The sequence below is a fragment of the Ursus arctos genome, unplaced genomic scaffold (genome assembly GCF_023065955.2).
Source record: "Ursus arctos isolate Adak ecotype North America unplaced genomic scaffold, UrsArc2.0 scaffold_3, whole genome shotgun sequence".
Classification (NCBI taxonomy): Eukaryota; Metazoa; Chordata; class Mammalia; order Carnivora; family Ursidae; genus Ursus; species Ursus arctos.
In genome coordinates this window covers 52,308,203-52,322,770 of record NW_026622985.1, presented here as the reverse complement: position 1 = coordinate 52,322,770, position 14,568 = coordinate 52,308,203, and the positions used below count along the sequence as shown (strand labels likewise).

The window sequence follows — 14,568 nt, the reverse complement described above, 5'->3', positions numbered from 1 at the left end:
GAGGGACAAAATTATTCAAACTATCTAGAGGCTTGTAAACCAGATGACAACTGATGGGACTTATACTGGGGAATATAAATTTCCACTGGACAAAACACCAACACAGAGTATTAATTCGGACGACCATCTTCTTACTGTTTCAACGTATGTGAGAAAATTAATTACTGATTTAAGTTCTTTGTGTAGCATGAAAAGGGAACTAAGGTATCTTGAGAACTCTTTTTTTTTCCACATTCCAGAAAAGAATGACAAATTATCCCTAACCAACAGTAAGGCAATCATCTATTACTTTAAAATACCTAAGTAAATCATATACAGAGTCTGACAAATGCTGAATAAACTCTGCACAAGACTTGCTAAACAATTTCTTCTCTTCTGGTCTTCCACAAAGACCACTTTTCTTCTGACTATACAAAAACCACTTTTTCTTTCAAATCTTTAGTTTTGGTATAAGCCTAAAAATAACACCAAGCAATACAAATGGGCATAGTAGCTTCCCATCAAACTACCATTTAGAACTCATGCTGATTTTTTAATTTCACTCTCATAGGTGACCTCTCATATAACTCCATGTAGTGACAAAGGAATGCTGACACAAACACTATAAAATTCATCTCAGGAATGTGTTTTTAGTTTCTCTCTTTAAAGCCATAAAAACATAAAGATTAAGTGTCAAAGGAAATATGGTGGGCATATAATTTAAACAAAGAACTAATTAGCAATTATTTTAAATTATCCTTCTCAAAGAGCCTGGGTGGCTCAGTAGGTTAAGTGTCTGACTCTTGATTTCAGCTCAGGTCATGATCTCAGGGTTGAGATTAAGCCCCAAATCAAGCTCTGTGTTCAGCACCGAGTCTGCTTGAGATTCTCTCTCCCTTTCCCTCTGCCCCTCCCTCTGCTTGTGTACTCTCTCCCTAAATAAATAAATCTTAAAAAAAAATAAATTAAAATTAAATTATCCTTCTCAAAAATATGCTTTTACCTACCTAATTTCTTTCAATATTTCAACCTTAGCTGCCAGATTTTCCATTCTGGTACCTACATGAGTCTTCAGAGTGCTTTCTAAATGTTTTGTCAAATCCATGGTAGTTGCTTTCTCTTGCTGCAACGAAAAACAAACACATCCTAGTGAATCTCAAACAAGAAACTATATTTCTACTGTCACTTAAATGATTTTAAGGCAAAACTAAAATTTTAAAGGTTAAAAATATTGGGGTACCTGGCTGGCTCAGTTGGTGAAACATGCAACTCTTGATCTCAGGGTCATGGGTTTGAGCCCTATGTTGGGCATAGAGATTACTTTTAAAAAATTGGGGGGCACCTGGATGGCTCAGTCAGTTAAATATCCAACTCTTGATTTTGGTTCTGGTAATGATCTCGGGGTCATGAAATCAAGCCCCACATTGGGCTCCATGCTCAATGTGGAGTCTGAGATTCTTTCTCTCCCCCTCCCCCCCACTCATGCTCTCTCACTCTTGCTCTAAAATAAACAAATAAATCCTTTAAAAAAGTTTTTTTTAAATCTTAAACCACAGGACAACTGATTTCCCTACTAGTTGGGATCTGAAAAAAATAATCTATTGCAGTCTTCTGCCTTCACACAGATTACAGACTCTTATCTTTCATTCTAATAAAAAGCCAAATAGAAACAAATTTCACATATTTTATGTCTTAATACTTAAATTTCAAAAAGATAAGTAAAAGATCCCCAGAGACACCAAATGATTATCAATGACAATTTATTTTTTTGACAAAGTCCTGTGTCATTTTATATTACAAAACAATCAAAAACATCACTTCCTTGACCCAAGGTAGATTAAACTCCCTGATTCTGAGTGGTATCTCAAATACAAGTCTACCATGATTATCTAAAATAATGTATAGAGCAGTAATATGAATAAGGACCTAGCAGTTTTATTCTAATTACATTCCAAACCAGATATTACATAAACATAGAAATTTTACTCAGTATTTGAACAACACGCTCCTTAGTTCTCATATTCTCTCAAATTCTTCAGTTAAATAAAAAGAGAGAACCAGCATATACTGAATGTTTATGCTTATTACTAGTATGCTACACTCAGATATGTTCATGTCCTTCTGCTCCCATTTGTTGAGTAGGATGACCATGAAGAATCAGTTATGTTTGTTCTTAATTCTGTGTATATCCACTGTAATTGTTATAATATAATTACTCCAAAAATACATAAATCTAAGAAATAGGAGTGGGAAAATAAAAAGTTGTTAAATCTTTGAAAATGTACTTAATGTTTTACAAAGACATTAAACAAATCTTTAATACAAATTACTAATGAATTATATGTGAAAGAGAACTATAAAATACTGAGGAAAAGAATCATTTAGATCTAAAAGAATTGTGAAATTAAACTGGTTCTCAAATATCTTGAGCTTAGTAGTCCACTTGTATTAAAAAAAAAAAAAAAAAAACCTGGGAATCAGATGAAAACAATAAGAATGGTTTTCAAGACAAAGAACAAATAAGACAAACAGAAAAGATGGCAAATTCAAACCCAACCACATCAATTACAAGAAATGCAAATTAGCTTAACACTCCAATTAAAAGATAGGAGATTATAAATCTGAATGAAAAAGCTAAGATTTAACTATATGCTGCTCATAAGACACACTTATTAGATATAAAGAGACAATATAATTTTATATTAGATATAAAATTAAGGGATAGAAAAGCTATACCATGCAAACAGGGCTATATTAATATCAGGCAATGTGGACTTCAATAGAGGGAGCATTCCCAGAAATAAACAGGGATATTGCATAAAGATGATTCATCAGGAAGACACTATTCTGAATGTGCATGCAACTAATAACAAAGTTTTAAATTCACAAAGTAAAACTGAACAGAAAAAAGGAAGAAACAGACAAAACCACAATAATACCTGGAGATCTCCTCTCTGGGTACTGACAGAACAAGTAGACAGAAAAATCAGTCCAGATACAAAAGACTTCAATACCACACTATCAGCTATATGATTTGATTTCTAAAACACTCCAGCACACAACTGTAGAATATATTTAACTTTTTAAAGTATGTGGAACATTTCTGAAGACAAACTGTACGCTGGGTAATAAAGTAAATCACAATAAATTTAAAAGAACTGAAACCACAGAAAGTATGCTCCCTAATACCAAGGGATTAACTAAAACTCAGTAACAAAAATATACTGGGGGAAAAAATCTCCAAATATGTGAAAATCAGACAACATATTTCTAAATAATTCATGATTCAAAAAAAAAATCACAGAATTTTAAAAATGTTTAATTAATGAAAACAAAGTATCAAAATCTGTGGGCTACAGATAGAGCAGTACTTAAAAGGAAATATCTTTAAATGTTATGAAGAACAAAAGATTAAAAACTATATGAATTTCCATCTAAAGAAGATAGAAGGACAAATTAAAGAGGAAGGAAAGCAATCATAAAGTTTAAAAAATGAATTAATAAAGTAGAAAAGAAATAAATTTTAAAAACCAACAGATACAGAAATCAGTACTTTGAAAACATTAAAAACTTCAGGATTCTGATCCAGCATGCAAAAAGCCTGGAAGTCACTACCCCATCCTAACAACAAGTAAAAAGCTGAACAAACTGAAAAATCAACAAGCGTTCTTAGATTTTAAGAAAGATGAGGTCACAGGGCAAACTGCTGCCCCCAAAACTGGAGAGACAGACATGGAAATAAAAGCCATTCACAACTTATATGGAGCAGCAACCTCTGAGGGAACCAGTCTGGAGCAGGTAAGCCTCAATTTCAAATGACAATTGCTGACGACTCAGTTTGAATAACTCAGAGTTAAAAACTCCAGGCAGACCCAATTATCAGGATGCCTCCACTTTTATATAAGAGTTTTACCCCCAGGATCTCTACAACGTTCTCACAGTATAAATATAAGAAAAAAATCTCCTCAAGCTTCCAAAATGGAAAGGGGAAAAGGAAGCATTTTACACCAGAGTACTCTGTTCTTAACAAGATCTGCCCTCCGGGAAATTTCTTTTTAAGATTTTATTTATTTATTTGACACAGAGAGAGGGCGTGCACGTATAAGCAGGGTGAGCAGGAAAGGGAGCGTATATAGTAAAAAACAAAAAACACAGTTCGAAGACACAAAGCAAGAATCAGACTCAGACATGGCATGGATAGATGCTGGAATTGTCAGACCAGAAATTTTAAACATGATATGATTAATATGCTAAGGACTCTACTACATAAGTAGACAGCATGCAAGAACAGATGTGCAATGAAAGCAGAGAGATGGAAATTCTAAGAAGCAGAAATACTATAGATCAAAAACACTAGAGCAGAAATGAACAATTTTGATGCACTTAATCAGTACACTGGTCATGGCTGAGGAAAGAATCTCTGTAACCCAAGATACGTGAGTGCATATGTCCACAAAAAGACCAATACAAAAATATTCACAATGGCTTTATTCATAACAACTAAAAACTAGAAACAAACACCCTAAACACAAACTGTGGTATACCGCTACAATGGAATACTACTCAGTAATAAAAATGAACAAACTTCTAATATACGCAACATAGATAAATCTCACGCATTATATTCAGTGAATGAAGCCAGACACAAAAGAATACATATCAGAGGATTCCTTTTTTTTTTTTTAAAGATTTTATTTATTTATTTGACAGAGAGAGACAGCCAGCAAGAGAGGGAACACAAGCAGGGGGAGTGGGAGAGGAAGAAGCAGGCTCCCAGAGGAGGAGCCTGATGCAGGGTTCGATCCCAGAACACCGGGATCACGCCCTGAGCCAAAGGCAGACGCTTAACGACTGAGCCACCCAGGCGCCCCCCAGAGGATTCCATTTTTATGAAATACAGGACCAGGAAAACTAAACTATGGTGATACAAATCAGAATAGTGGTTGCCTTGAGTGGGAGGAAGAGAGGTTAGACTGTAAGGAGGCACCAAGGAACTTTGTGAAGTGGAACTGAGCATTTTTTATCTTGAGTGGGTAAAGCGGATGGCCTGTAATCCATTTACACTCTTCATGGAAGAGGACAGGGAACACTCCAAGAGAAAAAAAAAAAAAAAAAGGCAGGTAATTAATCTCCTTATCAACTAGACCTCTAAAGAAACAGACTATTTTCTAAGAAGAAGAGATCTTATCTCCAAAATGCCCTTCCTTAGGAGGATGTCCCCAGATAAAAGGTTAGTTATGGGGCGCCTGGGTGGCTCAGTCTGTTAAGTATCAGACTCTCAATTTGGGCTCAGGACATGATCTCAGAGTTGCAAGATCTGGCTCTGTGCTCAGCAGGGAGTCTTCTTGGATTCTCTCCCCCTCTCTCTCTCTGCCCCTCCCCTCTCCCCAGCCTCGAGTTCGCTCTCTTTCTCTCTAAAATAAATAAATAAATCTTTAAAAATAAAAATAAAAGGCTAGTTATAATGGACAGAACTCAAGATTTATGGATTAATGAGGCAGAGCTCCCTGGAGAATCCCACATACACATTTAAAGCCTGAAAATTGAGTTCAATTACCAATGGTCAGTGATTTAATCAATCAGACCTAATGAAACCCTCATTAAAAAAAAAAAAACAAACTTCAAATAATTAGGTTTTAGGGAGCTTCCAGATGGGTGAACAAACCCATGTACTTGTAGAGTGGTAAGCTAAAATACCCCTGGGGCGCCTGGGTGGCACAGCGGTTAAGCACCTGCCTTCGCCTCAGGGCATGATCCCAGCATTATGGGATCGAGCCCCACATCAGGCTCCTCTGCTATGAGCCTGCTTCTTCCTCTCCCACTCCCCCTGCTTGTGTTCCCTCTCTCGCTGGCTGTCTCTATCTCTGTCGAATAAATAAATAAAATCTTTAAATAAATAAATAAATAAATAAATAAAATACCCCTAGCTCCCCTACTCCACCTTTCACCCCCATTATAACTTCCTCTATGCATCTCTTCCTTTTATTTGGTTGTTCCTGAGTTACATCCTTTTTAATAGAACTGTAATCATTAAGTATAGCACTTTCCTGAGTTCTGTGAGTTGTTTTAGTGAATTACTGAAGAGGGGAGTAGGGATCATAGGAACTCTCAAATTTACAGGCAGAAGTGTAGGTAGCCTGGGAACCTTATTGTGACTGGAATCTAAAGTGGAAGAAGTCTTAATGGGACTGAGTCCTTAACTTGTGGGGTCTGTGCAACTCCTGGTATTTAGTATCACAAATGAATTGTAGGACACCCAGTTGGTGATGGTGAATTGGAGAAACAGTGTTTGGATGGCACATTTAGTGTAAGAAAAAACTTACGCATTTGAAAAGTACACAATATTCTTGGAGGGAAAAATGCCCTGAATCCATGAGCAAATCTTGAGACCTAACTACCATAAAAGGAAATACATGCAGATAAAGGAGCCTCTTAAGCAACACAAGGAAGCAGATTAAGCAATTTAAGAGGTTTATCATCCAAAATGCAATGCATAGGCCTAAACCAGGATCCCAACTAAGAAACTAAGGGACATTCATAGAACAACCCAGGAAATCTGAACACTGGATATTAAAAGATATTAAGGAATTACTGTTAATATTTAAGTATGAACAGTATTACGGCTATCTTTTTCAAAGTTATTTTATACTAGAGGCACACACTAAAACATATACAGTAGAATATTATGAATGGGATTTGTTTTAAAATAACTCTGGGGCGCCTGGGTGGCTCAGCTGGTTAAGCGTGTGCCTTCGGCTCATCGAGCCCCGCATCAGGCTCCCTGCTCAGTGGGGAGTCTGCTTCTCCCTCTCCCTCTGCCCCTGTTCGTGCTCTCTCTAGCTCGCTCTCTCTCTCTCAAAATAAAGTAACTCAGGAGGTATAGTTTAAAAAAAAAAGACTGCCCATGTGTCTAATAATTGTAAAAACCAGGTGATGAATACATAAGGTTAATTATTCAACTCTCTCTCCTTCTGGACTATTTGAAATTTCCCACAGTTAAAAGTTTTTAAAAGAACATAAAAGGAAATGTAAATGAGAAAATTATTAATCTTTCAAACATTCAATGAAATCCAAAGATGATTAGTTTGGAGCGTAAGAAAAAATTTCATCTATAAACAAATATAAAGAAAGGAGAGAATGAGAGAGGAGGAGAGAAAGGGAAGAAAACAAAAAGTGACAGCAAATTAAAGAGCAGACGAGTATACAGATTACCCAGATGGTTGTTCTTTACCTCACACCAGTGAACATACCATACCTGCAGCTCCTGGGCAGTCTGTTCTACTTTGGATTCCAGAGCTTTATAACTTTCAAGAAGAACCTCCTTCTCTGTTTTAAGCCTTTCATTTTCTTCAATCAGTTTCTGGTCCTGCTTTATTTTTGCCAGGCTGACATTAGACCCTAAATTAAAGTCTCCGACAGTCAAATTTTCCCTATTAAGAACAAATTGACTCATTTTAAAAACCAAACTGTGTTAAGGCTGACAGAGATCATAAATCTAAACTAAATCATCTCGAGCTTTTTATACCATAATATATCTTAAGTTAATTTTGAAAACTAATTTAAAACCTTTATCTAGTTCAACATTTAAAAACATTTTAATGCAAACTAGATTTTATAACTGAAGTCATACTTCAAAAACAATGCTGCCAACACTTAAATATATTCCAACTTGTAGCAATATCAACTCCAGCAAATATAGAAAAAAGCATTCTTTATCAGTTTCTTCCAATTTCTCCTCCCCATCAACCCCACTCCATTTGACAGTTTTGTTTCTAAGATCCGAAGAACAGCTACATAACCCAAGACATGGCATCATGACTTGGATCATGAAACAGAAGTTTATAAATGGTTTGGTACTTAGAAACATTAAACATGGCTTTCTGCTTCAAATTTATAATTCAAGATTGTCTAAAAAGTGAATTCCCTTTGTAAGAATCAAATGCATCATAACAAGTTATCACAAGAAGAACAAAGAGTTTCTCTTTTGTTAAGAGGAAAGGTAATTCCCTAAAACTCATTAAAATATTCTTAAAGCCATAGGAAAACTTCAAAGTTTATCTGAAATTGTAGCTGTGCCTGAATAATTCAGATTTAGGGGTATATTTTTATTTTTGATAAACATATTCAAAAGATAAACATATGAAGAGCTGGTATGTGAACTTTAAAAAACTGAGGAATGATTTTTCTTTCAAAATGGCTTTTAATGAAAATATTCCTGCAAAAGTAGAGAGGAATACATGTTTGAGAAAAATAGAAATGAGTATCATCCTTCAAAATCACTGGCACAGATGAGGACTCCAAAAACATAAGCCTTGGCTTCTACTATGACAAGAGTTTCTACCATGAATTAGAAACTAGTTAAGACTAAAAACCCCACAACCGTCTTACTTTGGAAATGTCACATGATTTCCTGCATCATTTTCATTCTTCAAGTCAAGAGTCATCCTCCCACTTAAGCGCCCCTTTGGCCGGGTGAAGGCTGACTGGTTTGATCTATGCCCCCATGAGGGAATGGGGCTTTTGAGGTTCCTGAGGACAAGCTGACCAGGATCTGATTTTTTTTCCTCACAGGTATTAGTGCTGGAAGCAAGTTTGCATTTTTCTGCAAATCCTTTCTTAGCCACCTCCTCCCCTATATCCACACTGCCATACTCAGCCTGGGCAATAACTGTTCCATCTTGATAGGTTGCTTTAATTCTCATTTTTATCTCCTTTTCAAAAATCAAGCTCCCCAAAAAGGTTCTGCCCTAAGAAAGATGGGGGAGGAAAAAAGATGTAAACCAACTACACCAACATGTTTTTCTTCATTTACTTTGTTTCTACCCAGTTTTTCAAAATCATAATTCTTCTTTCTGAAAACTCTATGAAAGTACTCTTACCTTGTTATTGGCTATATGCAAAACACACTTCTCCATTTGTATGAATACATTCTAATTACACATTTAGAGGAGAAATCTTCCTTTCCAGAAGTAGAGGTAATACCTGCATAGGCATCCATATTTATGAATTTTAAAATGTGTACCAATTAAATACCCTAGAATAATTGTTTTAAACCAAGCAGATGGTGTTGACCATTTTGGTCCCAATGACATGAAATGGTGTCCTGATGGGGTGCCTGGGTGGCGCAGTCGTTAAAGCGTCTGCCTTCGGCTCAGGGCGTGATCCTGGCGATCCGGGATCGAGTCCCACATCGGGCTCTTCCGCTATGAGCCTGCTTCTTCCTCTCCCACTCCCCCTGCTGTGTTCCCTCTCTCGCTGGCTGTCTCTCTGTCACATAAATAAATAAAATCTTTAAAAAAAAAAAAAGAAAGAAAAAAAGCAATGGTGTCCTGAGGAGTACAGCACATAAAAATGAATTCTGGTATCTAGAAAAGGCACTCAAATTCAACAAAACTTTAAAAATAGTTTTACAGGGGCACCGAGGTGGCTCAGTCTGTTAAGCATCTGCCTTAGGCTCAGGTCATGATGCCAGTGGGATCAGCCCCCGAGGCTTGATCCACTCCACGGGGAGCCTGCTTCTCCTTCTCTCTCTTCACCTCCCCACCCATGCTCAAGCTCTCTCTCTCAAATTAATATTTTTTTTAAAAAAGACCAAATTAAAAACTAGAAAATACAAGCTAGCCACATTTAAATATAAAAGGAGGAGGAAGAAGGGGAAGAGGGAGGAAAGAGGATAAAGAAAAAATGTCAAGATCCAAGGAGGAGGAGGAACAAGAAGAAAAAAAAAAATTTCAAGGTACAAGAAACTAAATAACATTGGTAAAGAGTAACTATATTCTCTTTTTTAACTATACAGTATTATAAAGTATTGAAATGAGACCTATGTAGGAGTTCTTAACCTTTTCTGTGCCATGGGCTCCTTATCAGCCTGGTGAAACCTTTGGAATCCTCAGAAAAATGTTTTTAAATGCATGAAACAGGGGTGCCTGGGAGGCTCAGTCTGTTAAGTGTCTGCCTTAGTTCGGCTCAGGTCATGATCATGGGGTCCTGAGATGGAGCCCCACATCAGCTCCTTGCCCAGTGGGGAGCCTGCTTTTCCCTCTCCTTCTGCCTCTCCACCCCCTGCTTGTGCTCTGTCTCTCAAAGAAATGAATAAAAAATCTTTAATAAATAAATAAAACACAATACACAGAATTACAAAGAAAATTATTTCACTGTAATACATTTTAACCCCAAGTTAAAAACCCCTGGACCTAAAAGGGTACAGAAAGGGCAGAAGAGGGCAAACTATAAATGCTCATCATTAACCACCCAAAAAAAAAAAAAAAAAAAAAAAACTTTTTTTAATCCACAAACCAAAATGACAAAATATTTTAAAAGTTTACAAAAACACAGGTTTTATAAATCTTTCAAATCATAAAATTTTAAAATATGCACATCCTGAGAGGCTTGAATTTACCAAGAATACCAATATAGATAGCAAAGATGGTTCAGAAGACATCACCAACAAATGAGATCAAGCAAGCAAAGCTAACAAATTCAAAATATAATTCATAGAAATATATCAGATAAGATTTCGATCAATCAGAAAGTGGTTTTGGGTTAACCTCTTTCATACAAAAACCCTTGGTTTCAACTAATGTGACAATGTTGGGGTTTGGGAGCAAACAGTCAAGAAAGAATTTTTGAGGTGTCTTTGGTGGAAAAAGGTGGTTTTATTAAAGCATGGGAACAAGATCTATGGGCAGAAAGAGCTGCGGTGGGGTCATGAGGAGTCGCCCATTATATACTTTCAAATTGGGAGGGGGGTCAGGGAGAGCATAAGTCTCTAAGCAAGGTTTCCAGGACCTTGAGGGGCTGGCTGTTGTTAGGAAAAAGTCATTTGCTACTGTCTGGTAAAACCTTAGTCAGGAGACCCTTCAGATGTCTATCAGTGGGCCATATGCTTAGAGGATGACTGCTAACAAGAGGGGTAGGTAGAGATAAAGGAAGTTTCCAAATGAATTTACGTGACAAAGGAGACCTTATTACATGATAAAGGAGACTTGCAGGATTTTGGAGGTCGGGCTAATGTTAAGCTAAGGTTGCCTTTTGCTTTTAGCAAAGTATTAACATCAAGGCTGCAGAGTTCTTGAGTTCCTACCGGAAGGACACTCTGCCTGACTCAATTTTTTTTTCTTTTGCCTTTGTTCACATCATTACCTTTAAGCTGAAAGTCTATCAAAAATCAAGTACAGGGGCGCCTGGGTGGCACAGCGGTTAAGCTGCCTTCAGCTCAGGGCGTGATCCCGGCGTTATGGGATCGAGCCCCACATCAGGCTCCTCTGCTATGAGCCCGCTTCTTCCTCTCCCACTCCCCCTGCTTGTGTTCCCTCTCTCGCTGGCTGTCTCTATCTCTGTCAAATAAATAAATAAAATCTTAAAAAAAAAAAAAAAATCAAGTACAACTTCTACTCCTAACTTCTACTCCTAAAATGTTAATGGAAGTGACAGTGTCTGAAAATTATTGCTGGAATATGTAAAATTCTTAATATTTCAAGAAACTCTGTCTTTGGGCAACATATGGATTTAAATGGAAATAATCTATTTTCTACAAGAGTACTGAATGCTCTAAAGGTATATTACTCCTTGCTTAAAATATGTTATGCAAAAATCTGATTTTTACACTTTTACCTGATGTCAAATTCCATTTAGTTATGGCCACCAATCACATTTAGTTGTTCAACAAAATTCTCCCTGAATTATACATAATCACAAAGACAGAACCCTAAACTTGGAATAAAATCTAGTTCTCCTAAATTCTAACTAACAAAAAGAATGACCAAATAGATGATACATGGGTTTTTTAATATTATACTTTACCATAATATTCTACACATTCTTTTTTAAATGTCAAATATTTAATTTTTATAGTGAGAAATATGTTATAGTTCCTCTTAAGTCTTGCATGCCAGAAAGAGATCTATTTATTTTTAAAACATAGTTATTTAAAAGATATAAATAAGATATTTCTTTTAAATAAATCTTGTCATTGTTTTAGAACACAGAGCTTTCAATGATTAAAAAAGGATGATGTCATTTTTCTAAGACATATCTCATTGTGTTTCCCAAACTGGTAAGCTTTATTCAAAACCAAGAAAGCATCACTTGCTTTCTATTTTAGTCTACCTAATCTTGTCTGGATAAATTAGAAAACAGGCTAAAAAGCCTTTAATCTGTTAAATCCAAATTCCAATCTCTAGCTCTCACTCCCTGATTCTACATAAAATTTTTAAAATAAGGAAGGCATTTAGGGCATAAATTATGTGATCTTCAGCATTTGTAACCACTATTCTGTGTATCAATTTCAACTGTGCTATAACATGGGTATGAAAATGTTGGTTTAAAACGTACTGAATGTATTTTAGTGCCTAGGTCACCTTCTGGAAGTGTCTCTCCACTCTCTCTCTTTTAAACTAAATCACTACTATTCATTCATTTGTTCAAATGCTGGATAAACTGGCTGCTCATCTAACACCTAACAGGCAAGATCAAGGAGATGAGGCATAGAAAAATGAATGAAATATTGTCTCCATTAAGACTGTCTTATCTCTACAAGCTCACTATCTTGTGTGGGCGGGGAAAAAATGCAACTCTACATGCCTTATACACTGAATGAATGAAACAGCTACAGGGGAATGGGTGGTGGATATTAGCAAAGACTTTATATAGGAAATTATATTTGAGCCTTGAGCTGAGAATTAATGGTTAAACATGGGCTTCTTAAGCAGAGACATTCAAGAGTAACTATTTTTTTCCAGAAAACATTCAGTTTGCTAAGAGTCTTTTACTGAACTTAAGCATGCAAATACAAATACCACCACCTGTAAAGAAGCTATGAAGCATACAAAACATTCCCAAAAACTAAAGTTTACTCCTCAGTTCCAAAACTAATTTTCATAAATGACCTTTTATTCTTGATTCATGTTTGTTTCAATCAACATACATTTTTTTATCATCTTACCATGAGAACAGCAACAGACTTGAGTTCCAGCCCTCACTCAACGTAATTAGCTTTATGACTATAAATAATTAGTCATCTAATTGTTCTAGACCCAATTTCTTCATTTATAAAATAACAAGGTGAGAGCAGAGGAATTCTAAGGTCTATAAATTTAAAATTCTAGGGTTCTAGGCATACAAGAAATTCAAAACAAGCCTCTACCTTGCTCAAAACATCTAGGTTAAAGGAAAACATAAAAAACTTCAGATTTTAAACCAAAATTTAGGGATGTAATTTTACAATAATATCTATGCTTTACTCTGAAAGTCTGAGTTCCAAGTACAGAAATATTTCTTATAAGTAACTATACTGCAGACAAAACTACACCCAACAACCTCCAAGATTCTCAAAATAAAACAAAACAAACAGAAAAAAAGAGGCAAATAAGTTTCTGAATTTTACTATCCCACAGTTATTGATTAAATCATTTTTTCATATAAGTCATTTGAGCTGCTAAATAAAAAAAATACAAATCTGATTACTTAGCAATAATATTTCAACAGCATTAACACCCACCAAAAGTACATCATTATTTCACAGGAGATTTAAAAGGAGGTAGAAGTCCCATAAGACTACCGCTGAAATTATCAGATGGCTGCCAGAATTAGGTTACTAACCCAAACTTTAATGGAAATGGATACAAACTAGAATCTATAGATACAAACTAGAATCTAGACAGAATATTATTGAAAACTACTACACCAAACAGTATGAACCCTTGCAAAAATGATATAAATCTGATTAATTCTCAACTCCAATGACTTCAGTTTTGTGATATTTATGCCCAGGGTTAGGTTAAAGATTACTTTTATTTAATAAATACTCTCTCAAGGGCACCTGGTGGCTCAGTCGGTTAAGCATCTGCCTTCGGCTCAGCCATGATCCAGGGGTCCTGGGATCGAGTCCTGCATCGGGCTCCCTGCTCAACGGGGAGTCGTCTTCTCCCTCTCTCCTACCCCCTGACTGTGCACACACTCTCTCAAATAAATAAATAAAATCTTAAAAAATAAATACTCTATCAAAAGCAAAAGATAACAATAATTATATTCATCATTTTCTCCATCATAAGAGACTCTTCTAAGCTTTCACATGAGAAGAAATTACTTATACTTATTCTGTAAATATATACACATATGCAACTCTGATCACTATGAATGTTTACCTAGCAAAGATGAGCACAAATAATTGCTTTTGAATCATATGATTCATATTTTAAAATTATTACATAATTACTTTTAATTATCCTATAATTAATATTTTCACTAATCTATACAGGCTTGTAATATATTAAAGAAAATCAGCAGAATTTTACTACATTTATATTTGGTTTCAAACACATAGCTTTACTTCCATTAACAAAAATATTTAAAATCTGTGACTTGCCTGATCAAACTGGGTAACTTCTTGGCCAGAAGGAATCTGTAGTCCCCAAAGTCTATATTTTTTGGCAACACTAGAAAATTGCAGATCCAAAGGAATCTCAACTATATCAGAGCGATTTAGAATTTCGGTATTTCCATAGTCAATGTATCTCACCAGACACTGGGAAAAAATGAGACAAACACTAACATGGAACTTAGATTAAACATCTCCAAAGAAACCATCAA

General features: G+C 35.7%; 1 protein-coding gene across 1 annotated transcript in view; it reads right to left on the bottom strand.

Moving 5' to 3' along the window:
• Window positions 1–14,568, bottom strand: part of STK31 (serine/threonine kinase 31) — a 73,202-nt gene that overhangs the window by 47,052 nt on the left and 11,582 nt on the right. Inside the window, exons 5-8 of the mRNA XM_057304403.1 lie at window positions 14,345–14,503; window positions 8,368–8,726; window positions 7,235–7,409; window positions 987–1,102 (exon numbers count right to left, since the gene is read on the bottom strand). Coding sequence (XP_057160386.1) covers window positions 987–1,102; window positions 7,235–7,409; window positions 8,368–8,726; window positions 14,345–14,503 — 809 coding nt within the window. The remainder of the gene's footprint in view (window positions 1–986; window positions 1,103–7,234; window positions 7,410–8,367; window positions 8,727–14,344; window positions 14,504–14,568) is intronic.